General features: G+C 45.3%; 1 protein-coding gene across 9 annotated transcripts in view; it reads left to right on the top strand.

Annotated features, from left to right (window-relative positions):
- Znf862 (zinc finger protein 862) overlaps positions 1-25981 on the top strand; it is a 41183-nt gene that overhangs the window by 2310 nt on the left and 12892 nt on the right. For 3 of the 9 annotated variants that reach the window (XM_071611025.1, XM_071611035.1, XM_071611044.1), the window contains exons 2-7: positions 3975-4086; positions 7042-7146; positions 9600-10291; positions 11612-11786; positions 22245-22349; positions 23309-25420. In XM_071611025.1, the coding sequence (XP_071467126.1) occupies positions 3975-4086; positions 7042-7146; positions 9600-10291; positions 11612-11786; positions 22245-22349; positions 23309-25420 (3301 nt within the window). Of the gene's footprint in view, positions 1-3974; positions 4087-7041; positions 7147-9599; positions 10292-11611; positions 11787-21069; positions 21085-22244; positions 22350-23308; positions 25421-25981 lie in introns of those variants that run through there. The other 6 variants (XM_027943345.2, XM_071611046.1, XM_071611054.1 and 3 more) reach the window with 6 other exon arrangements.

Raw genomic sequence — 25981 nt, 5'->3', positions numbered from 1 at the left:
GGGACTCAAAGTTGGTAGCTAGGGGTTCTCTTGAGGTGGCAACTTGGTCAATTATTAGAATCTTCTATAGATGCTATTTTGTGACATTGGTTAACTGAAAGCAATCTTGGGCCATTGGATGGCAGTAGGATATCTCACTGTTGGTGGAATGATGGATAGAGGGCACCCAGCACTTTTATCCCACTGAGCCACATCCCTACATCCCCAGCCCTATTTTGTATTTTATTTAGAGACAGCATCTCACTTGAGTTGCTTAGTGTCTCATTTTTGCTCAGGCTGGCTTTGAACTCGCAATCCTCCTGCATCAGCCTCCTGAGCTGCTGGGATTACAGGCATGTGCTGCTGCACCTGGCTCTTTAAAAAAAAAAAAGTTCTGCTCTCGTACTTATAGTTGTCTGTCACTGCCTGATGGATTTTAATCTCTCTTCATATCTTTGGTTCACCTCACAGCAAGCACATAGAAACACTGAAATAAGCCAGGCATGGTGGTGCACGCCTATAATCCTAGCAGTTTGGGAAACTGAGGCAGGAGGATTGCAAATTCAAAGCCAGCCTCCAAATCTTAGTGAGATCCTGTTTCAAAATTTAAAATGCAAAGGGCTGGGGGTGTAGCTCAGTGGTAAGTGCCCTTGAATTCAATTCGTGATACAAAAACAAACAAAAACCACTTAAATAATGGATGTATGTTGACTGAAAAAATGAATTAAGTGCCCATGAAATTCTTTATAATGTGGTATCAGAGAAAGGGGTGGTGCTGGTGAAGGAAGTTATAAAATAAGCCAATCAGCATTGGTTTCCTGAGTGCCACCTACTAAAAAGGGAAATAAAGCATTCCCAGCTCTAGGGAAGGAGCACTGGCTGGGGCCAGGTGATGAAATCCCTCATGAAAGATGGAATTGAATAGAACCCTGATGGGCAGGTTAGCTCTAAGTAGAGGGAGGAAATGGTCAATCATGGGATCTAAAGATGGGTAGGTGAAGAGGAAAGGTGCATGGTAGGTTGAATGATTACAATGGTACTAATCTGGCTGGAAGGAAGACTCCTGGTGGGGAAGCCCTGAGATACAGATTGAGGCTCTTTGGTACCAAGCTGAGAAGCGAGAGCTTCATCCTGTAGATGGTAGGAATCACTAAAATAGAATTTCCAAAGCTACTTCTTACCCTCTATAGATAAGGAATTCCTTTTATTTAAGCAGATTTGTTTCCTTTACATTGCCAATCATCCAGAAACAGAAGGCTCTTGCCATAATGTTTAAAAGAGGGGTGCCAGGTTTTAGTGTGGTCACTTTTGCTGGGAGTACACCTCTTTATCATCCAGACAGTCCAAGCCACACTCCTGGTTGTGCAGCTAAGGTGATGGGGCTCACTGGCCCTCATTATGCTTACCCCTTAGCCCTGGGGGAAAGGTGTGAATAGGGAGCCCTGCTTGTCCTTGGTCACAGGCATTTTATTTTATTTTTATTTTTTAAATTTAATTTAATTTAATTTTTTATTAGTTACACATGTCAATGATCTTGACATTTCATACATTTGAATCAAATGGGGTATAATTTCTCAATTTTCTGATTGTGCAGGTTGCAGAATCACATTGGTCATACAGTCACATATATACATACAGCAATAATAATGTCTATTTTATTCTGCTGCCCTTCCTATCCCCCCTTCCTCTCCCCTCCCCTCCCCTCCCCTCCCCTCCCCTCCCCTCCCCTCCCATGGTCACAGGCATTTTAACCTACTCCGGTAGGAGCAGGGAGGCCTCCGGTCCTGGTGTGCAGCCGGCTTCCTGGGTTATGCCTTCCACATAATCTTGGGGTCCCCTCCTTGGCCCTCCTCCACTGTTTTCATGTTCAAGGCCCTGTTCCTGTGTACCTCCTTTGAATGCAGGCTATTCTGCAGTAGCTTTTGGAGATCGAATCATATTTTACTTTGGAAGACTCTCTCCACACAAGTAGTTATTTAAAGCATACATTTTACAGTACAATTCCATGTCTGTTTTTAAACATATTCATAGACAAAATAATACTGAATGTTAAAAGTAATTCTATTTCAGTGATGGGAATATGGGGATCTTAAAATGTGTTTTTTTTTAAATATATTTTTTAGTTATACATGGACACAATATCTTTATTTTATTTATTTTTATGTGGTGCTGAGGCTTGAACCCAGGGCCTCGCACGTGCGAGGCAAGCGCTCTACCACTGAGCCACAACCCCAGCCCCTTAAAATGTGTTTTTCTGGGGCTGGGGACATAGCTCAGTTGGTAGAGTGCTTGCCTCGCATGCACAAGGCCCTGGGTTCAATCTCTGGCACCACAAAAAAAAAAAAAAGAGAGAGAGAGAGAGAGAAAATGTGTTTTTCTACTTATTTTCTACATTTTCTGAACATGTTTTAATTCTTAAGAAAATGCTCAAATTATTTTTGAATTTATATTAGCAGCTGATTAGAACTACCCGTATAGTTTTTCTCAAGAAGCATATTCCATGTGAGCTAAAATAGATGTATCATTTATTTTAAGTGGCATGCTTCCATTTCCCAAAATGTTGTTTTTCTCTGGATTTCCTGTGCCTGAACCTTTGAGGATTTAGTAGTGGAACTGGGTTGTCCCAGCTTTGTTCTCCGCCAAGTAAGGATTCCGTTTTCTTGGATCTGCCCAGTTACTACTTTTTCATCTGCTTTTCACTTTCCAAATTTATGTTGCTATTGTGTCTTCTTTGTGCTCCCCATCCCGGAGCAGCTTTGTTTTTTTTTTTTTTTTGGGGGGGGGGGTTGGGGGTGTTCTTTTAAATTCACAGGGAACAAAGACAATCAGATGAGCTCGTTAAGGGGCCATCTTAATGTGGAAGACCCCCAGAGCTTCTCTGCAAGCCATACAGATGCCAAATGTCAATCTCGGCTCTAAAGCTTTGCCTGACTTGACCATCAACTTCATTCATAGATACAGTTCTTTCAACTACTTCTAGAAATCTGAAACATCTTCCAGGGTGAAAATTTATCATGTCCAAGATTTTGTAAAAGAAGGGGCTGGGGTTGTGGCTCAGTGGTATTTCTAGCACGTGTGAAGCAGGGGGTTTGATCCTCAGCACCACATTAAAAAATAAAATAAAGGTATTGTATCCATCTATAAATAAATATATTTTTTGAAAAAAGATTTGCTGGGACTGGGGTTGTGGCTCAGTGGAGAGCACTTGCCTAGCATGTGTGAGGTTCGATTCTCAGCACCACATGTAAGTAAATAAATAAATAAATAAAGGTCCATCAGCAACTCTGTGTGTGTGTGTGTGTGTGTGTGTGTAAATTTGTTCAAAAAATAATTTCTGAGGGCTGGGGTTGTGGCTCAGTGACAGCACTTGCTTCGCATATATGAGGCACTGGGTTTGATCCTCAGCACCACATTAAAAATAAATAAATGAACAAAATAAAGATATTGTGCCCATGTATAACTAAAAAAGTATTTTTTTAAAAAAGATTTTCTTGGGCTGGGATGTGACTCAAGCGGTAGCGCGCTCGCCTGGCATGCGTGCGGCCCGGATTCGATCCTCAGCACCACATACAAACAAAGATGTTGTGTCCGCTGAAAAACTAAAAAATAAATATTAAAATTCTTTTAAAAAAAAAAGAGATTTTCTGAAAGAGTGTGCCATAAATTGTAAATAAATCCTTGGCAGAGAGATAATGGGGAGTGTGGGAAGCAGGTGAGGAGCTGCAGGGAAACATCTGGAAGTTCTTCAGTCAGCTCTCTTTATGGCTGTACTTCGTTTCACTGAGTGGCACTTAAAGAACAACGTGCCTTATTTTCACTGTGATTTGCACCCAGGGAGTGAGTAGGTCGTGCATGTAAATTGACTGTGCCTCCACCCCCAACCCCAAAGCTGGTAAATTCCCAGAGTAGGGGCGCCTTGGGTGGTTGTGAACACTGTATGGAAGGCCGATCTCAGGAAGAAGTTGGTACTTCACAGGTGTCATTTTTCCTTGCAGGCTCCTGTGACATTTGATGATATCACAGTGTACTTGCTCCAGGAGGAATGGATGCTGCTGAGTCAGCAGCAGAAGGACTTCTATGGTTCTGACAAGCTGGTGCCACCACTTGGTATGGATTTCTACATGTCTCCACCACTGTCAGTGTAGATCCCCAACCAGGACAGTGTGATATCCCCAACCAGGCCAAGACATATTGGAGAATTTTCTGGGGGCACTTTACTACTGAGCTACATCCCCAGCCCTTTATTTATTTATTTATTTTTTTTTTTTTGAGACACGGTCTCCTTAAATGGCTGAGGTCCTTGCTAAGTTACTGAGGCCGGCCTCAAACTTTTAACCCTGCTGCCTTAGCCTCTGAGTTGTTGGGATTAAGGTGTGTCCCTTTGTAGGAATTTTTACATGACTCCTCTGCTCAGTCTCACATCTTACTTTCCTGCAAACTACACACCACCCTTTCCCTTCTCCCCTTAAATTGATGAGGAGATTAGGGAAGTCTGGCTTGCCAAGGATACCTTGAGGTCTGTCTTCTGGATGCCTCAGAATATCCCCCCAGTAGAAAGACTAGTCTGTGAATCTGCGAAGATCATAGGGCCGTGGGGTTAGTAAATAGTAGTGGGAAGAGCAGCAGACTTGCTATGGAAATCTGGTCTCTCTTCCAATTCTGCCACTGGATACTGGCATTCCTTTTGCCTTTTTAAGCCTTGGTCATTCTCTTAGAATTGCCTAGAGATTTAATGAGATTAAACAGTTTAAAACTTTGTACAAATGTAGGTATCTTTCATCTCCTCTATTTTTTTTTTAATTTATGTTTAGTTGTAGTTAGACACAATAGCTTTGTTTTATTTATTTATTTATTTTTATGTGGTGCTGAGGATCGAACCCAGAGCCTCACATGCACTAGGCAAGCTCTCTACTGCTGAGCACAACCCCAGCCCATCCTTTATTTTTTAAATGCTTTTTTCTCTGCTTCTGAGGGTAGATTTTCTGTACCAAGGAAAGAGTGGTTGTATCAACATGTGTATGTTGTATTGTGCAGGTTGAGCATTCCTAATCCAAAAATTGAAAACATGAAATGCCCACAAAGTCTAGAACTTTTTTTTTAAGAGTCACCTGCACTCAAAAGATTTTGGATTTCATGCCATATGCAGTGGCACATGCCTGTAATCCCAGTGACTTGGGAGGCTGAAATAGAAGGATCACAAGTTTAAGGCCAGCTTGAGCAACTTAATGAGACCCTGTCTCAAAATAAAATAAATAAAATTTTTAAAAAAGAATTGAGAGTGTAGCTCAGTGGTAGAGCACCTCTAGGCTCAGTCCCCAGCACCAGAAAAAGAAAGAAAAAGTTTTGGATTCCAGAGCTTTCTGGATTTTGAATTTTCAGATTAAGGGTGCTAAGCTAGTAAAGTCTTTGCAAATGTTCCAAAAACGGAAATACTTTGGACACCAAGCTTTTCAGGTGAGGGGAGCCAACCTGTATTCCCTGACTGCAGTTGGATGACTGTCTCCCATGCCTTTATCTTCTCTTTCCATGAAGAAAAAATGAAGGCATGGTAAGAGCAAAGAGCTTTCTATTGGTGGAGAGGTTGCAGCTGGGTTGGTCTTTCTGTGCCTGCTAAAGGGACAGGAAAACCATGGATTCTCCTAAGCCAGAAGTTGCATAGTAGCAGCTCAGATTAGACTTAAAGATTATAGTTGTTTTGTTTTGCCCCAGTTTTACTCCCAACTTTCAGGTCCAAGTTTTCAAATTTCTGCTCCACTCTCTGCTCCTGAATATCACAATAACCTTGGCTAAAAGCCACCAGCAATACCCATGCCACTTCTTGAATGCTGTCTACCAGATTAAGAAGTTCATTGCTTTTAAAATCAGCCTCACAGAAAGTCTCTAGACATGGGCAAAATGAAGACAGTTTCTCAGCCAGAACATAACACAAAGGGCCTCTACTCCAAATTCCAATAGAGTCATCCTCTGAACCCTCTTGAGCCCTGTCTTTAATGTCCATGGTCCTATTGGCATTCTGGTCTTCTGACCTCCACTAGAATCAGCCATTAAGCTCCGCTTACAACAACCTAAAGCATTTCCAGCTTGCACTGTTAAATATCTCAAAATTCCTCTCACCAATTCAAAAAAGCTCAGAAAACTTCTGAACCACAGGATCAGGTTAGGCATAACAACGACCCTACTTCTCAGTACCAATTTCTGTTTCAGTCAGCTTTTTCACTGCTCTGATTAAAAGACCCAACCAAACACTTGTAGAGGAGGAAAAGTTTATTTGAGGGCTCATGGTTTCAGAGGTCTCGATCCATAGACAGCAGAGTCCATTCCTCAAAGCTTAAGGTGAAGCAGAACATCATGGTAGACGAGTGTGATGGAAGGAGGCAGTTCACATCATGGTGATCAGGAATCAAGAGAGTGAGAGACTCCACTCTCCAGATAAAAATATGTACCCCAAAGCCACATCCCCAAATAACCACTTCCTCCAGCCACACTCCACCTGCCTCCAGTCACCACTCAGTTAATCCCATCAGGAGTTAATTCACTGATTAGGTTAAGGCTATAACCCAGTCATTTGTCCTCCAAACTTTCTTGTTTTGTCTCAAACATAACAGCCATTAAGAATTTTCATATAAAAATAAGGATGTCTGGCTTCTCTTAACAAATGGGACTGTGTGGCAGCTCTGAGTCTGCATTCTGTGCAGTAGCCTTCTGGAACTGAGTAACCACTGCCCCCATCTACAGGGTCCTCTAGGCTGCCGCAACCTCCATGCCCAGTCCGGTTTCCTCAGTTGTAGTATCAGGTTCCCCTCACCATTTGGGCTTGAGAGCATCCAACTGAACCATTACATTTCACACTGTTAGTCCCTCGTTGCTTTTACCTGTGTCCCCATTCTCTCAGGGTTCTCTCTGCAGAGTTTCCAAACTACTATGCTAAACCACCCGCTCCTGCTTTCTTCGTCCACAACACCAAGAGAACACAATGTTGTGTTCACAATGCCAAGGAAGGACCCGACTTCATACTGGGCCTAGAGGCACACCCTTACTTGCTCTTCTCTATTTCCAACTCAGGCCCAACTGTTACCAGCCCTGAGCTCTTCTGTGAGTTTGGGAAAGTGTCCAAGCCATGGCCAGGCAATGTCCAAGGCCAGAGGAGTCTCCTGGACCATCACCCCGGTGAGTGTGGCCTATGCCCCAGAGACAGAGCTCAGCAGGAGGGAACAGGGAGGGGTACCAGGACCATTCTCATCAGAGTACCTGACATATCTGCAAGTCTGCTGTTTCCCTGGGTGTCACCTTATCTGAATATGCACGCCTCTCCCAGTGTTCTTCTCTGCCCTCTTGGCTCCCTGTCTTTGATTTCTACCCTGAAGTATATGTTTATTGTTCCCAGAAGGTGTGGTTCTCTCATCTTCTACCATATTCCCAGTGCCTGTAATGATGCCTGGCACACAGTACATGTACCATAGGTAATCAGCAAATGAGGGAAGAGTGAAGAAATGAAGAAACAGCCGTCTGCTAAGTCCTAGAGATTTTTCTTTCCTCTCCTGTTTGATAAGCTTCTCTGCAGTTGGCTTAGCTAGAGCCAGGCCAGATGGCAACTTGTTATATAAGATGAGAGTTAACCCAACTCCCCCTATGGGAGAAGGACGTGGGGAATAAGCCTATATGATTTGAATCACAGAAGTTTGCTCTCCCTGTGGTTTCTCAAATGGACCATAGTCAGTGACTATAAAGAATCACAGAAGCCAAGTATGGGGATGCATACCCATAATCCTGGCTATTTCTGTCTGCTTGAGAGGCTGAGGCAGGAGGATTGCAAGTTCAAGGCCAACCTGGGCAACTGTCTCAAAATAAAAATGTCTGGGGCTGTACTGTGGTAGAGCTCTCCTGAGCTCAGCCCAAGTACTGTAAATAAACAAACAAGCAAATATATAAATAAATAAAGAGGCTCATTTGTTTTGTTTGATTTCACATCACATTTGGAGCCTGTTGACTGTGTTAACACTTTTGAGCTCTTGGGGTTAACTGTTTTATAGACAGGTCCATTGGTTTGGAGCCAATGTCTAGTTCTTGGCCACTGGCCATCTAAACTTATGTTAATACAGAAGAAATGGCTTTAGTGTGTTAGAGTTTCTAAGGTACATTTCAAGGAAGGAGGGAAAAAAGAAACTTCTAGTGCAGTTTGAAGAAGAAAATCCTCATGAGATTACGAGAGTCTTCACCTCTTTGGAAAGAGGAAGTTGGGTTTTGCTCAAGCCTGTGTCACCTTCGCCAAGCAGAAGTGCAGCAGTCCCCTTGTCCATGGTGTCACTTCCTACTATTTCGTCACCTCGGCCAACCATGGCCAGTAACAAGCAGTAAGATACTTGAAGGAGAGAGAGACCACATTCTCATAACTTATGTTGTTATCATTATTCTACTTTATTATTGTTGTCAGTTTCTTATTGTGCCTAGTTTATAAATTAAACTGTATCCCATCCATGTATAGATAGGAAAAAACATAGTATATATAGTTTGGTGTCCATGGCCCAGGAATCCATGGGGACCTTGGAATGTACTCACTGTAGACCACAGGGGACCACTGTACTCAGAGATGGATCACAGCTTAGGTAAAACTATCTGGAGATAAAAATAGTGCCCAGGGGATAAGTAACTTTTGCCCTAAAGGTACAGGATGCTGATGCCTCTCTGTTAGGCCTACCACAGCAGGGGGCTCTTGGAGAGCAAGGAGTCTAGTTAACTGGCTTTAATGACCAAGTTTAACCCTGTGTTTTCTTATATCCATGTTCTTATCCAAAAGTAAGTTCTGAGAGCTGGGGGTGTGACTCAGTGATAGAGCACATGCTTCATGTGCTCAGGGCCCTGGTTCAATCCCCAGTACCACAAAAGTAAGTAAATAAGTAAGTTCTGAACCCCTGAAGATTGCACTGCTGTCTTAGCTTGTATTGATCAAAGTGCAAAGATCTTCCTTTGGCTGGCTGGGTGTATCTTTCCTTTAAATTGTTTTTTAAAAAGGGGTTTGCTTAAAGCATGTCTGATACATATCTGTCAGCATATCCTACACACAACTAAACCAGTCAGGGTCACTTCAGGAGAATTGGGCTGGCACAAATTAATGACACACAGACAGAGAAAATACCTTTTTCTTTGGTTTCTGTGACCCCCAGACCCAGCTCCCACAAAGGAGGCAAGGCAGGCAAGAAAGAGAGGTAGGCTATTCAAAAGAACACTCTATCCATATAAGGCAGAAGGGTCATGTTACAAGAGACAGCCCACTCCCATTGGGTAACACCCACTCCCAAAGCTGTGCTCCTCTGCTGAGGCGAAATGGGGATCCACCTGCCTCCTGGTCAGGGAAGCCAGTCTCCACATTTCCATCACTCAAAGCCAGGGGGTGCTCAGCTCCCGACAAGGATTTTTCTTCTGGATTAGGCAAGGTGGACCTGGGAACTCCAAGAAACTAGAAGTGGAGAATTCAAGTATGGTAGAGCTCCTACAAGAACACAGGCTGTGTCATTTTGGACTGAGCATGTGCTTTCCACCTTTCATAGCGGATCCACTGTGAATTGTGGTGGCTCTGATCATAGAATTTCAAAGCAAATTCCTTTTGTCTCTTCTTTTTAAAGGAAAAGATCAGGTGGGCTACATGGGAGAAATGGATGTGCAGGGTGCTACCAGGGAAGGTGGACTGTACGTGCCACCTCAGAAGAAAGCTTGCCTTGGCCGCTGCAGTGTGGAGAGTGACACCATCAAGGGAGACTGGACAGGGAGAAGCAAGAAACCTCTGAAACCCCGATCTATCCAGAAGTCATGGTTTGCACAGTTTCCATGGTTGATCATGAATGAGGAACAGACAGCTCTGTTTTGCTGTGCCTGCAGAGAATACCCATCTGTCAGGGACAAACGGTCAAGATTAATAGAAGGTTACACAGGACCATTCAAGGTGGAGACTCTCAAATATCATGCCAAGAGCAAAGCCCATATGTTCTGTGTCAATGCCCTGGCCGCCAGGGACCCCATCTGGGCAGCCCGTTTCCAGAGCATCAGGGATAGTTCTTCAGAGGTCCTGGCCAGCTCTGAGCACCTCTTCACAGCAGATTATCCCATGTTCTACCCCCCAGGGCCTCTGGAAGACTTTGATAGTATGGCCAACCTCCTGCCAAGCTCGAGAGCAGAACTAGAGGACCTTGGAGGGAGTGCAGCAAACCCTGCATTGTATCTAGACTGCATTTCAGATGTGAGACAAAAAGAAATCACCAGTGACATCTCTTCAGACATTAACATTTTGTGTAATGACGCTATTGAATTCTGCAGTCAGGTAATACATACATAATGATTGAACTCAGGGGCACTCAACCACTGAGCCACATCCCCAGCCCTATTTTGTATGAGTCAGGGTCTCACTGAGTTACATAGCCCCTCCCCATTGCTGAGGCTGGCTTTGAACTCTCAATCCTCTTGCCTCAGCCTCCCGAGCTGCTGGGATTACAGGCATCTGCCACCGCACCCAACTAGAACATCTAACTTCTGATATAAGGAATGATAATCTATCCAGAATCCAAAACCTACAAAATTCAAGAAATAATCCACAATCACACAGTGACCACAGAGCTCTTAAATAATCAGTATTTTTAAAATTTCAACTTCAACTTGTGGAGTGATGTAGCACTTTTAAACTCTGCAGAATTTTTTCAAACATCTTGTATGATAGTTTGTCTAATGTTGTTAGGAAGCTGTGGAGCTGGTGTTAGTAACTCACCGTGTCAGGAGACGGAGCCTCAGGAGAAGTGTTGTAAATGTGGGACTCTGCCCAGGGCCCTTGACCACCTGCTCCTGCTTTCCTTCTGCTTCCTGTAGTGCTGCTTGGGTCCTAAACAACTCTAGCATTTGCCTTGTTTATTTTGAATTATAGTTTTCTGGAAAGTTGGTCTCTGAGGAAGCCGTGTTAGTTGGAATTTTCCCCATTCTGAACTGTTGCGTGTGAGTAGGATGTTACTATCAACCACTGTTAGTGCTCCTTTGGGAGTCCAGCGAGAGTAGCCTGGGTGTGCCTCAGAGCTAGCACCATAAGGAACCCAGCTGAAATTAGTAAGCATGAATTTTTCCAGAGTCCTGAAAAACAGCAAAGTTTCTTTCTCGTTCTCTCTTTTTTTTTTTTTTCAGTATTGGAAGCCAATAAACAAGTCAAACCTTTATAATGAATTCCTTTAGCAGTAAGACATGCGTAAGCTTAGTCACTGATTATAAGTATCCATAATTCTTTTTGCTGTCTTTCTTCATGTCCCATAGGGAAAGCCCAGCCGATGCTCCCAGAGGCAGGCAATCCCCTCTATAGTCATGGAAGAGCAGAGGGCACCCCTATTAGGACTCTAGCAGACAGGGTGCCGTTAGAGGCTCCACTGAAATTCCTACCCATGTGTTCTTGTTTTCTCCCAGGAGATCCTAGGATCTGACTGAGGCCTATTTGGTTTTACCTAATAATTCTGGGCCTCACAAATTTGATTCTTTGACTTCCAGTGAAGAAATTAATTCCTCAGCATGCATCTGGGTCTCCTGGTGGGCTTCTCAAAGGCTGCTGGAAGTGACAAGTGGTATCTGACTCCAAAGGTGAGCTGAGCAGCACTGCTCTCTGTTGCAGGACCCTCCTGAAGAGGGGCTGCTGGAGGTTCCTGTGGTGTCTGGGGAGCTCCCGGCAGTGTTTGAGGATGTGGCAGTGTATTTCACCCGGGAAGAGTGGGGCCTGCTGGACAAGTGGCAGAAGGAGCTGTACAGAGACGTGATGCGGATGAACTATGAGCTCTTGGCATCCCTGGGTAAAGCTTCCTGTAGTCTTTTTCATTTTTCCCCCCCAGTATTGGAAATTAAATCCAGGGTCTTGTTAGCACTCTACCACTGAGCTACACATCCCCAGCACTGTTTATTTTTTGAGACAGAATCTTGCTAAGTTGCTGAGGCTGTCCTTGAACTTGCAATCCTCCTCCCTCCGCCTCCTTAATTGCTAGCATTAATGCATGCACCGCCACGTCTGGCTTCCTGTAGTCTTTTATATGCCAAAATCAATTGACTTCAGAACCCACATAAACATCTATGGCTTGTGGCCCTCTTCCCATTTCTGCTCTTCCCTTGTTGTGGGCAGAGAGGGTTCATGTCTTTTGTTACTCAGAACTCTCTCTGCTTTGGAATACTGTACTTTGTCACCTCTTCATCCATCTACCTGTCCATCCACCTGTCTGTCCTCCACCAAACACTTATGGAGTGTCTCCATAAGTGCTAATGAACAAGCGCAGACCAAGGCCTCTAATTTCAAGGGACTTATTTGAGAGGTAAACATTTAGATGAGAAACTGTCAAATGACACAGGCAACCTCCATAGGAGCTTCAAGAAAGACTGCCCTGGGGCCACTGAAGTAGGGCCCTGTCAATCTGGGTGTGGGAGGAAGGGATCAGGATCTCTTCACAGGGAGGATCTGTTTAAACAGTCAAAACTAGGTGCGCAGGAAGGAGGAAGGGCATCTTGCATGACAGCAGGGGCAAAGGCTGGAGGTAAAAGGGCCTCTCGGTGGGTCCCATGCTCCTGTCTGTGCAGCAGTGCTGAGGCTCCTCCATTTCACCCAGGTGCCAGCACAGGTTGGCAGCCTTGGGCATCAGTTCACTAGGTGAGGGCATGCAGCATGGAGAGTTATGGAGGTAGTGATGGCTACCGCATCATCCTTCCCTGTGTCTGTTTCTTCTTCACTTTCCCTCCTTCCTGCAGACTCCCAAGGTTCTTATGCAGCATAACATGGGAAGACAGCTTTTCATCTTCCAGAGCTTGTATTTCTTTCTTTATTTTACCAGCCTATATCTGGTATCACAGTAGAAGCTTGCCAGAGCGGGCTGCTGTGTTAACTTAGGAATTGCAGCAATAACCCACGTCAGACTTCTGTAGACTTAAGCAGCAAGGATAATATGACTTCATTGATTTCATGCCCCTTTTTTTACACTCCAGCTAAGATCTGGACTATTTTCTAAATATTATTGCCCTGTGTATTTGTTTTTAATCATTGTTCATCAGTCTTATTACAGTGTGGTGATCAAACCCAGGCTTTGCACATGCTAGGCAAGTACATGTGCACCACACCACAATTGTCCCTAATTCGTAAATGGCCTCCCAAACATTCAGAAATGGCTTAAGTCATGGTTTATTTTGTGGTGACAGAAGTTTCGTATTTGGGTCCAGGGCACTTGAACACAGTGTACCTTCAAAGACAGTTGCTACCCTGCTGTGCTGAGAAACAATGAGAACCAGAGGAAATTGATTTGTGAACGTATACACCGGCAAAAGTTGGGTTTTCCTTTAAAGTAACGCGCAGCAGCACAGGAGCTCCTGTGAAGAGTTGTGAAAGGAACAGGTCGCTGTCACTGTGGAGAGCAGGCTCCTTGCAGTGCAGTGGGTGCTAGCTCTATCTTGTTTAGCCTGTACTTGATCCCACAGGTTTCGTATTTTGACACATGAGCTAAGCATTGTAAATTTTCTTTTCTTTGTTTTGAGTTAGGAAGTGGGGAAATGTTCACTAAGTAGGGGAAATTGGAGTATAGTTTAGACTTGGTGAAGTTTTGTTCAATGAGCAAAAAATATAATCAGAGGACGGGGAGCTAATTTGCTTGTGGGTTGGATCAGGAATTAGGAAGGCTTTATGGTGCCGCGACTAAAAGGCTCCAGGAAAAGTGGGCTGACTGGGCTGCACAAAATAACCACACAAGAGACATAAATACCTTTTTCTTTGGGGTCGCTGGGACCGCTCCTCTGACCTTAAGGGTCCACAGGGAGGGAGAGAGAGAGAAAGCATGCGCTGACCCCTTTTATTGAGGGAAGCTATTCAAATGAGGCAAGAGGTCAGGTTTCAGGGGGCTGAGTCTATCTTCATGATGTCCACTGTCAGCAAGTTGACTGACGTCTGGGTAGGCCACACCCAAGGGCACAGTAAGAGAAGGGGACACATACAAGGCACTTCCATGGAACATGCTATCCTAAACAGGGCAAGGGGTTATATTACAAAGGAACAGGTGAGCATATCTCCACCCATGGGGATGTAGCAAGACACATCCGGGCACGAAGACACAGTCACTCAAAGACGGTCACTCGAACCCTAGAAGAGCCAAGCAGTCTAGCAGCATGGGTGCCTGATGCCACATCGCCCAGCAGGGGAGTTAACTCAGTCACGTGCGAGGTTGGTCTCCCACATTATGGAGAGTGGGCTTGTCCTAAACTGAAAGCAGTGCGGAGTCCTGGATCTGAACCGCACTTGGGATCCCTGTGAGGTACTTCAGTTCAGTGTCCAGCCAGTCTCTCTTCACCCTCCTCCAACTTAAATACTTTCTCTTATTTGAAGTAAAAGCATGTTACGGAGCCTGGGAATTGTAAACATAGCCAGGCATATGTGATTTGTATGTTTAAAAGGAATCAGGCCAATAATTAGGGTAGAAAACAGTGTTAAAACATAGTGAAGATTCTCTAATCAATATTTTTACTTTGGATTATTTCTTTTAGTTGCCTACACTTGAGCTCCCTGTGGCAAGTGCTTTAAGAGTTAAAAAACAAATATTATTTTGCATTCTTTTAATTATTTTTTGGTAAGTAGAACTTCTTCTTGAAATGAACTCAGTTTTTGACTGCTTCTTATCAGAGTTTACAACTGAAAACACAATTAGAGTTTCAACTGAAAAAGAAAATGTTCTTTTAGAGTTAACACTATTGAGCCTGTTTTTAAACAGACAGTCTCAATTTAATACAGACAATGTTGATATTAATTTCTTTTCTTTTTTGGTCCTGGGGATTGAACTTAGAGGTGCTTAACCACTGAGCTACATCCTCAGCCTTATTTATTTATTTGTTTATTTTTGTGTTTTTTATAATTTATTTTAATTAGGTATATATGAGAGAAAAATGCATTTTGATTCATTGTACACAATTGCAGCACAACTTTATATTTCTAGGGTTGTACACAATGTAGCATCACACCATATATGCAGTCATACATGTACCTAGGCTAATGATGTCCATCCCATTCCACTATCTTTCCTGCCCCCTGCACCCTCCCCACCCTCCTTCCCCTTTGCCCAATCAAAGTTCCTCCATTTTTCCCATGCCTCTCCCCTCCCCGTTTTGGATCAGCATCCGCTTATCAGAGAGAACATTTGGTCTTTGGTTTTTTGGGATTGGCTTACTTCACTTAGCATGATATTCTCCAACTCCATCCATTTACTTGCAAATGCCATGATTTTATTCTCTTTTAATGCTGAATAATATTCCATTGTGTATACATACCACAGTTCCTTTATCCATTCATCTTTTGAAGGGCATCTAGATTGCTTCCACAGTTCAGCTATTGTGAATCGAGCTGCTTTGAACATTGATGTGGCTGTGTCCCTGTAGTATGCTGTTTTTAAGTCCTTTGAATATAAACCGAGAAATGGGATAGCTGGATCAAATGGTGGTTCCATTTTTAGTTTTCTAAGGAATCTCCGTACTGCTTTCCAGATTGGTTGCACCAATTTTCAGTCCCACCAGCAATGTGTGCCTTTCCCCCCACATCCTCACCAACATTTATTGTTGTCTGTATTTTTGATAACTGCCATTCTGACTAGAATGAGATGAATATTTATTTGATTTTGGTGTGAACCAAGGGGTGCAACACTGAGCCATATCCCCAGCCCTTTTTATTTTTTATTTTGAGACAGAGTCTCACTAAATTGTTTCGAGTCTTGCTAAATTGCGGAGACTACCCTCATACTTGCAGTCCACCTGAGTCATTAGGAGTATGGGTGTGTGCCACCACTCCTAGCTTGATAATAATTTCTATTAGTTTAGCATAGACTGAAGCTTTTTGACAGATGTGCATTTCCATGTTATACCCACTCACCTGCCACATATTCCTTGGCCTTGCCAACTGTCTTATCAATAGTGCTGAACTTACAAAAACTTTTTTTTTTTTTTTTTTGGTACTGGGATTGAAACCAGAGGTGCTTAACTACTGAGCTATATCTCTAGCCCTTTTTGTTTTATTTTGAGACAGAGTCTCACAAAGTTGCTAGGGCCTCACTAAGTTGCTGAGGCTAGCTTTGAATTTTCCATCTTCCTGCCTCACATACCATCGGTGATGCTGGGATTACAGGTATGTGCTGCTCTGCCTGGCAAGAACATTCATCTTGATTATGTTGATTATGGGGAAAGAGGCTTTTTTTCCCACCCTGTTTTGCAGTGCTAGGGGGTGGAACCCAGGGTCTTGCACTCTACCATTCTGCTCTACTCCACCCTTCTGTTTTATCTTTAATGTTTCCTGTTCAGTGGACTCACTCTTTTATAGCTATTTTAATTATCACTGTGCAGAGTTTCTGGATGTTCTTTTATGGAGTGTGTTGGTTTGTGCTTGTGCATTCACAGTGGTTAGTCCCCTCGGTCCCTTTCATTACTAGAGCTTAGGAAAGTCTGTTTGGAAATTCCCTTTGTCACTTGTTCTGAAGGAAACAGAAAGAAAAGGTTTTGGTTGCTCCTGGGGCCAGGGTGCTGGTGGCAGTCAAAAAGGTGGACAGTCCCCAAGGGAAATATAATCTGAGGCAAACAGAGTATATTTGCAGGTATTTGGTTGGTTGTTTTTTTCCAATTATTCTTTTAAAATATTTTTTCAAAATTATGTTTTTAATCAAAGTAGTCCCAGTAAGACTTATAATGCCAACCTGACGGTCCCCTGTCCTGCCTTGATTCTGAGTCCTCCTCCTGAAAGTCTTTGAACTGTGTTTTCCAGTCAGTTCCTCCTATTTCCAGATGATCTGTTGGCCATTAGTCTACAGAGTAGCTTGGGTAGGTGCATTCAGAAAACAGCTTGGCGCTCTCGTCACCACAGCTGCATGTCAGTCCTGGGGATCTTCTCTCTCACCTCTGGGTCAAATCTAGGACAGGGCCTGTGACTTTTTCTTGTCATACCCAGACAGCAGAACTTCCTCTAGGTAATGAGTGAAATGTCCAGTGCAGCACCCTTTAGAAATGTCCTTATTAAGAGGGTAAAGGAAGGCTGACGGACATTTCCAAACTAATGGAGACTAAAAGCTGTGGCACCGCATGCCTGATGCCAAGTCAGATGCTGGGCTGGCAAAAATAGACTTCTATAAAGAACATTTGGGGGACAAGCAGAGGAATTTAGTTGTGAGCTGTGAATTATATAATAGTATTATGTCAATGTTCAATAATCTGGTTTGGGTCATATGCTTTAGTTGTATAGGACACACGTTTCTATCGAACAAAGTCCCACACACTCACTCACTGTCTTTCAGCTCTCTAGGTCAGAGTCCAGGTGGCCTCAGCAGGGCTTGCTGCTTAAGGTTTCAGGCCAGAATTAAGATGCTGGTCCAGGAGCTCTTCCTAGAGGCTCTGGGGGAGAATGGCTGTCTTGGTGACAAACCCTGCTCCTTGTGGTCGTAGAGCTGAGGGCCTGGTTTGCTTTCTGTCAAGCAGGGATCTCTCAGCTCCCGACAGCTACTTGCAGTTCCTCTCCTGTGGCCACATCCATTCTCAGGCCAGCAACAGTGCACAGAGTGTCTTGTGCTTCGGAACTCTGGCTTCCCCATTAGCTTCCAGCTGGAGAATGCTCCCAGCTTTTAAAAGGCTCTGGAATGAGGCCAGTCTGCCTGGATGCCCTCTCTTTGTCACCCAACATAAAATGATCACAGGAGTGACATCCCCTGTTCACAGATCGTATCCACACCCGCAGGGAATAGATCAGGCCAGTGTGAGCATCACCAATGCCAAGTTAGAGTTCTGTCTGCTGCCCTTGAGGATGTCCTTGAGTAATACACACAGGATGGAGGGTCGTGATAACAATTTACTCTCAATGGTTCAGAAAAATATTAATCATATATCCACATGCAAAGAGTGAGTGTGCATGTGAGCTCATGAAAGAAAAATGGGACAAAATATATACAATTGGCATTCCTTGTATTACTATTGAAACTTTTATTAAGTTTGAAATTATATCAAATTTTTACTAAAAAAAGAAAAAAAGCTAGACCACAAAAGTCTAGTCCTCCATTAATGCTAAGTGTACTTCTATTAATACTAAAGTTTCTTACCTTTCTACCTCATCCTGCTTCAGGTCTAGAATCTGGAATCATAAAAGGAAGAGAGGAGCTGCTGGGCCTGGTGGCACATGCCTGTGATCCCAGCAACTAGGGACGCTGAGGCAGGAGGATTGCAAGTTTGAGGTCAGCCTCAGCAACTTAGCCAAAACATGTCTCAAAATAAAAAGGACTGAGGGGTGGCTCAGTGGTAGGTGGCCTCTGGGTTTAATCCTCAGTACCACAAAAATAAACGTTTTTTAATAAAGACAAGGGCTATTGTCTTCCTGCCCCCAGCTTATTCCAGGGCTTCTGCTGCACCCCGGGAGGGAAATGGGGTAAGTAAGAGATGTACAGGAATGGTTTACCTGGCCTCCCTGTCATCTGACACCAGCTCTTTACAACTGTGATAGTTTAAAGCTGCTTCTTTGGATATGTTTGGGTTCCACAGACCAACCCCCTCCCAACCCTGTCACTGGGGACCTTTTTTTTTTTGCAGGGGGGGTGGTACTCAAGATTGAACCCAGGAGTGCTTTTTACTTTTTAAGCTCATCCCGAGTCATTTGTATTTTTTATTTTGAGACAGGATCTCTCTAAGTTCCTGAGGGTCTCGTTAAGTTGCTGAGGCTGGTCTTGCATTCCTTCTGCCTCAGCCTCCTGAGTTGCTGGGATCACAGGTGGGCACCATCATACCTGGCTTCTAGGGACCTCTTGACATGGGTAAATGTCTTCTTTGACTTTCTTCTTAGGTTCCTTCATGGAGGGACCATCACACCAGGAAACAGCTATCATGGCAGAACCTCTGAAGTATGGTTCTGGACCTCTTCTCTTCCCTGCATGGCCCACACCTGGACCATGGAGAGTACATAATTATCCTTTGCTCAGACAAACCTTGGGAATGTAGGCAATTTCCACCAGGGCCCCTGTGAGGGCACCCACTCTCAGCATCTGCCTTTAACCCTTCCTAGGCCTGGATTCATGGCCAGCCCCACAGCTCCAGGGGACATAACTCAGGATGCATTTCTATAATTAGGAGAAAGAAACACCACCCTCCATAGTAGGAAAGAGAAACTCATAATCCACTTGACAACTTTTCCCAGAAACATCTCTAATACCCAATATCCTGACCCAGTTTTAGCTCCTTGATTCCTTCTTCCTGGGTGAGGGCCAGGGCCATCCTCCTTCCAAGTGTGCCTCCATAGTCCAGCTTGAGAATGGATGATGGTTGGCTCCTACTTTGGGGCCTCCAGCCCAGACAGACCCTGCTTGAACACCTTGCTGCCGGGTTCACTGCTCCTTCTGTTTGTTGATTTAGATGTATCTCTTGGTTCCTACTGTGGAAAGTGCAGACATGCCTCTCACATCTCCCAGGCCCACTTCTCTTCCCTTGTCCTCTCAGAACAGGTGTCACACACTTTCATGGTTCCATCAATGTAAGTTATTTGCCTGGTTGTAATTATGTGTTATTAACTGTTGAGCAAAGCAGTATATTATGGTGATATTTTCTTTGTTGTAGGACTTTCTCCCCGGAATTTGATTTTTTTCATATTTTTATTTTGCTAGTATTTGTCCTCTCTCCAAATCTTCCCAGACTATCCAGTGGAGTTACAGAACTCCTCTGGAGTCTTTCCACGTGGTGAACAATCATATGATCTGTTGGTCTTATTCTTATTCTGGAGGCTTCCTTCATTGGGCCTTCCTCTCCCTTGCTCTGTCTAAACTAGTGATTAATCTAGTTACTGGGCCTGCCATGTGGCCTTAGCCTCTCCTTGTCACTTCCCCACTTCCTGGACCTGTCTCTTCTTTCATGATGTGTGTCTTCAATTTGTGGAAGCCCGTCTTTGAGTAGCCTCCTAGGCAGGGTGGATAGGAGGACATTTCTTTTCTTTAAGACTCTACATGTCTGAAGATGCCTTATTCTACCTGCACAGCTGGTTGATAACTTGATGGCCATAGAATTCCAGATTGGAACCCCGTTTTCCTCACCATTCTGAAAGCATTACTCTGTTAGTTTTTATTGATGCTGTTGAGAAGTCTAATGCCCATTGTATTTCTAAATCTTTGAACACTACTTATTCTACTCTAAAAGCTTATAAAATTTATTCCAGTGTTCTGAAATGTCTCATGACATGCCTTTATATGGGAGTTCACTTATTTTTTGTTCTGGCTGTTGGGCGCTTTTCTTCCACTTTGTAGTTTAGGGAAGTGTTCTGTTCTTAAATTTTTTCCTTTATGACTTCTTCCTATATATTCTCTTCTCTTTCTTCCCCAAACTCCTCTATTAGCTAGATATTGGACTTTCTGAGTTGAGCCTTGGGCTTTTTTTGTTTCCCATGTTCTGCTTCTGTCCTTTTTACCGAACTTTCTTAGAGGTCTCCTCTGTTTTTTTTCCTAACAATTCAATTTTTTAAATTTTTCTATTGGATTTTTCTATTTTATAAGCTTCTTTTGTGGATGACTATCATTGCTTTTTTCACTGTGAATACTTACGCTTTTTTTTTTTTTTTGGTCTTTTTTGTGGCCTGGATTGAACCCCGTTCCTTACGCATGCTGGGCAAGTGCCCGACCACTGAGCTACACCCCAGCCTGTGAATATTAGTTCTGGATTGTTTGGAGTCTTGTTTTGCTCCCTGCAAGATCTTTAGTTCTTCCAGGGCTTTTTCCTACTTGTTTTGGTTTTTCTCTTTCATGTTGGAGTCTCTTGAAGAGTTCTCTCTATGTTCAGTCCTATTTAAAAACTGAGGGGAAGCTCTGCTTGTGGCTGGAACTCAACAAAGAGTAGGTGACACTGTAGGGGACCAGCTCAAGCCTGGATGTCTCACTGAGGAGTCCACAACACTGTCTGTTGATGTTTTGGCGGGAGAGCGAGGGGCAGTTCTATTTCTGCAAAGCCAACTCTTCGCCTCCGCTTGGAGGTATGAGCCGAGCCCTGGCTCCTGGAGCCAGCAGCGCCCCCAGCCTTGGTGTGTCCTGGTGTTAGCACCGTGCTTCTTCAGCATCCTGGGATCTGGAGCCTTTCTTGGTAGGTTTTCCTGCGGAATCTCTGTTCTCCCCCGAGGTGAGGTGATGGTGTTGCCTGGCTTCCTGGGATGGCTGAGAGGTCCTGGGGTCTGTGTAGACTTTGATCTCGTTCCCTGCTCCCTCGCTCCCTACCCACTCCCTTCCCTCACAGCAAGCAGAGCCTGCTGGTTCTTAATCTCTTTGGGATTTGGGGCTGCAAACAACTTGCTTCTCCTTGTCCCCCCCTCTGCAGGTGTGGATATGCATCTGTTGGTTCTCTCTTTTATTTCCTTTTCTTCTTCTAAAAATGTATCAGCTTTTTTTAGTCCAGTATTTCTCTTGGGCTTATGCGTCTTTTTATTATTATTCCTTTACTCTCATTTTAGAGATATTTCAAGAATGATGTGAGTTCAATCAACCACACTTTTAATAATTTATTTTTTATCACAGTAGATAATAGATACTAATAAATACCTACATAGTAAACTTAAATGTATTTAAGTGATCCAAAAGATGAGTAGCAAAAAATAATCCCTCTTTTCCCAACCTTCTTCCTCCCCAGAAGTTACCAGCTGCTTATATGCCCTTCCAAAAAAAGTCTATACGCACATTCATGTAGACATGAAAACATGCAAGTAGATAGTAATGGGCTTTATTTTTAAAAAAGGAAGCAATTTCTTTAGCATATCCCTGAAAAATAGTTACATTTTAAATAAGGGGTAACTTTCTTTTACTCAGATTTCAGGATCCATTGAAGGTGGTGAATTTTCAGGGGTGCGTCAAATAGCCTGTGCAGTTGGCCACCTAAAGTGCACTAGGGGATGCATGCATGGGACAGTTGTGGGTGGTGACATCCACTTCTTGTGAGGCTTTCCTTTTCACTCTGCCTTTGCTCTCCTTCAGTTGTATCCTCTGCTTTTCCTGTTTTTCCTCTTCCCCTCTGAATGCATCTCACTGGCCCCGGCTCCTATGGCTGATCCACAGAGCTGCAGAGGTGAGCCATCCTCTGGCAGGGCGCCCCTAGCCATCTCTTTGGCACTCTGGGTGGGTGTGCCCTCAGCTTGCCCTGGCTGACTGACCAAAGACAGACCCCACTGCGTGGACTGGGGGCCAGGTGCAGAGGGGCTGCTGAATAATGGTCTGGAGCAGTGGCAAAAGTGTGACTCTTCATTTCTGCAACAGGGCCTGCTGCTGCAAAGCCAGACTTGATCTCAAAACTGGAACGGAGAGCTGCCCCCTGGATCAGAGACCCGATCGGACTGAAGTGGGGGAGTGGTCGGTCCCCAGGTGAGTCTTCACCCACTGAATTCTGAAGGTCTTATGTGCAGGGGCCTTTACAGCTATGACAAGTAACACGACATTAGTTCAGCCATGTTTTTCCTGGACCTGTTGTGCGTCAGGCCCTGAGTAGGCGAAGGTGACTAAGAAACAAGGCCTGCCCTCAGGTGTGAATGGTCTAGGAACTGTGACAGTAAGGGGAAAAGGAGGTTCTTTGATGAACAGAAGTGCCAAAGGACTCTGTGGCAGAGCTAGCAGGAGAAGGGACATGGGGGACATGATGGACATGAGGAACCAGGTGGCCCACAGGTGTCGAGCCTGTCTTCCCCTCTCCCCTGGGTGTATAGTGACAAGAGTATAAGGAAAGGAATGTGAGAATGAGCAATTTTGTGCATCTCAGTCACAACCTGCTGGCTAGTAGCTGCCTGTGTGCTCTACCTCCCTTCTTTTCTCATTTCACAAGAGGATTAATGCCACTTCTTTAATAATATCTGTGGCCAAGGGTGATTGATTAAGCTTCTGAGCATAGGCATCATATGATCCCAGAGTAGCTAAAAGGATGGACAGGAGGGGAGGCCAACAAAAGCACCCACAAGGACACACACTACTCCTGGGGAGACAGATTGACTTTCTTTTTTTTTTTTTTAATTTTTTAGTTTTGGATGGATCCAACACCTTTATTTTATTTATTTATCTTGATGTGGTTCTGAGGATTAAACCCAGTGTCTCACATATGACAGGCAAGTGCCTTACCACTGAGCTACATACAACCCCAGCCCACCAGATTGACTTTCACAAGTAATACGGTGAGGGGTTAAGTAGAAGTCACTAATGATTTCTAGAAAGAGGGGTCACCTTCAGCTCCTCTGCTTTGCATAAGGAGCACTTATTGATTGGGAGTATCTTAGCTGGTAGAAGACTGCAGAGCTCTGGCAGCAAAACTAATCACAGTGTTATTTCCCCCAAAGGGAAAAAGAAAATGGTAGCAGAAAGAGAGGCAGATACACAATCCTGGGCTGCAGAATCGGCATCACTTCCGGCTCCTCCTGTGGAATCTTATGCCTACTGCCCTTCCAGCACGTGTGAGGTAGAAGCAGAAGGACCTAGGAAAATCCAGAGGACTTACCGACCCCGATCCATTCAGAGGTCGTGGTTTGGGCAGTTCCCGTGGTTAGTAATTGACCCCACAGAGACCACGCTCTTTTGCTCAGTCTGCAGAGAGAGACCTACCCTCCATGACAAATCATCTCGGTTAGTTCGAGGCTATACTGGGCCTTTTAAGGTGGAGACTTTAAAATATCACGAAGTCAGCAAGGCACACAAACTCTGTGTCAACACTGTGGCCGTCAAAGATGACAGCCCTCAGGCTGCCCTAATCCCAGAGATCTCTAGTGACCTCATGGCCAACATGGAACACTTCTTCAATGCTGCCTACTCCATCGCATACCACTCCAGGCCCCTGAATGACTTTGAGAAGGTCCTGCAGCTCCTCCAGAGCACTGGGACTGTGATTTTAGGTAAGTATCGAAATCGCACTGCATGCACTCAGTTCATCAAATACATCTCAGAGACTCTGAAGAAGGAGATCCTTGGTGACATCCGGAACTCTCCGTGTGTGAGTGTGTTGCTGGACAGCTGCACAGACTCCTCTGACCAGGCCTGCGTGGGGATCTACATCCGTTACTTTAAGCAGATGGAAGTGAAAGAGTCATACATTACCCTGGCCCCTCTCTACAGTGAGACAGTGGATGGGTACTTTGAGACCATCATTGCTGCCCTGGATGAGCTGGACATCCCCTTCCGGAAGCCTGGCTGGGTAGTAGGCCTGGGGACTGATGGCTCCACCATGCTGAGCTGCAAGGGAGGCCTCATGGAGAAGTTCCGGGAGATCATCCCCCAGCTGTTGCCTGTCCATTGTGTGGCCCACCGGCTGCACCTGGCTGTGGTGGACGCTTGTGGGAGCATTGACCTGGTGAAGAAGTGTGATAGGCACATCAGAACTGTCTTCAAGTTTTACCAGTCCTCCAACAAGAGACTGAGCGAGCTGCAGGATAGTGCGGCTGCCCTGGAGCAGGAGATCGTCCGCCTAAAGGACCTGAATGCGGTCAGGTGGGTGGCCAGCAAGAGGCGCACACTGAACGCACTCATTGTGAGCTGGCCTGCCCTGGCAAGGCACCTCCAGAGTGTGGCAGAAGCAGGGGGCCAGATTGGGCACAGGGCCAAGGGCATGCTGAAGCTGATGAAGGGCTTCCATTTTATTAAATTCTGCCACTTCCTGTTGGACTTCCTTAGCATCTACAGGCCCTTGTCTGAGGTGTGCCAGAAGGAGATCGTTTTGATCACAGAGGTGAACGCCACACTGGGACGGGCCTACGTGGCACTGGAGACCCTCCGCCACCAGGCAGGACCCAAGGAGGAGGAGTTCAATGCCGGCTTCCAGGATGGGCAGCTCCATGGCGTCTTCCTGGAGAGGATGGAGATGGCAGAGCAGCGGTTCCAGGCTGACAGGGAGAGAATGATCCTGACTGGGCTCGAGTACCTCCGGCAGCGGTTTGATGTGGACCGTCCCCCTCAGCTCAAGAGCATGGAGGTATTTGACACCATGACCTGGCCCAGTGGGGTTGAACTGGCCCACTTTGGGAATGATGACATTCTCAGCCTTGCCAGGTATTTTGAGCTCTCCCTTCCTACAGGGTACAGTGAGGAAGCGCTGCTGCAGGAGTGGCTGGGTCTAAAAGCCACTGCCCAGAACCTCCCGTTCTCCATGCTGTGTAAAAACGCCCTGGCCCAGCACTGCCGCTTCCCCTTGCTGAGCAGGCTTGTGGCTGTGGTGGTCTGTGTGCCCATCTCCACCTCCTGCTGTGAGCGGGGGTTCAAGGCCATGAACCGGATCAGGACCGACGAGAGGACCAAGCTCTCCAATGAGGTGCTCAACATGCTCATGATGACAGCGGTGAACGGTGTGGCAGTCACAGAGTACGACCCCCAGCCTGCCATCCAGCACTGGTACCTGACCTCCTCAGGCCGGCGTTTCAGCCATGTCTACTCCTGTGCCCGGGTGCCAGGCGGCTCCCACACAAGTAAGTACAAGGCAGTTTCCCCACAAGGGTGACAAAGCAGAGAACCTCATTAGCCAGGTCCCATGCAGAGCCAGAAGTGGGAGTGAGGGAGCCCACAGAAGAGGTTCAGTTCCCAGGGGCTTCTGCCCAGCCAGGCCAGTGGATGCTAGAGACATAAGAGCTACCCTCACAGGTGTGTACCCAACCCAGAGAGACCAGAGCATGGGCTCGAGGCAGCAGGCATGGTGAGAAGAACATGCAGTTCTGCAGCCCGACAGCCACCCTGGCTGTGGCCGGGCGCAGGTCAGCCTCCTGGGGCTCTGGTTTTCATCTTAGAGGTAGTAAGTCTACTCAGAACCCTGAGAGCAGTCTGGCCAGTAATACAGATGGCACCAAGTGAAGCCTGCAGAAATTAAGCTAGAGGACTGGATGGGGCAGGGCAGGGCATCATGTCCTAAGCAGGGTGGGTCAACCCTGGGCTGTGTGGGGATTGGCAGGAGGGAAGAGGACATCGTGGGTCGGGGTGGCAGTGGAGGAGATGAGGCAGAGGGAAGGCAGGTGTCTCAGGCAGTGAACAGAACA

The sequence above is a fragment of the Marmota flaviventris genome, chromosome 1 (assembly GCF_047511675.1).
Source record: "Marmota flaviventris isolate mMarFla1 chromosome 1, mMarFla1.hap1, whole genome shotgun sequence".
In the NCBI taxonomy this organism is placed as follows: domain Eukaryota; kingdom Metazoa; phylum Chordata; class Mammalia; order Rodentia; family Sciuridae; genus Marmota; species Marmota flaviventris.
This window is presented reverse-complemented; position numbering and strand designations above follow the sequence as displayed.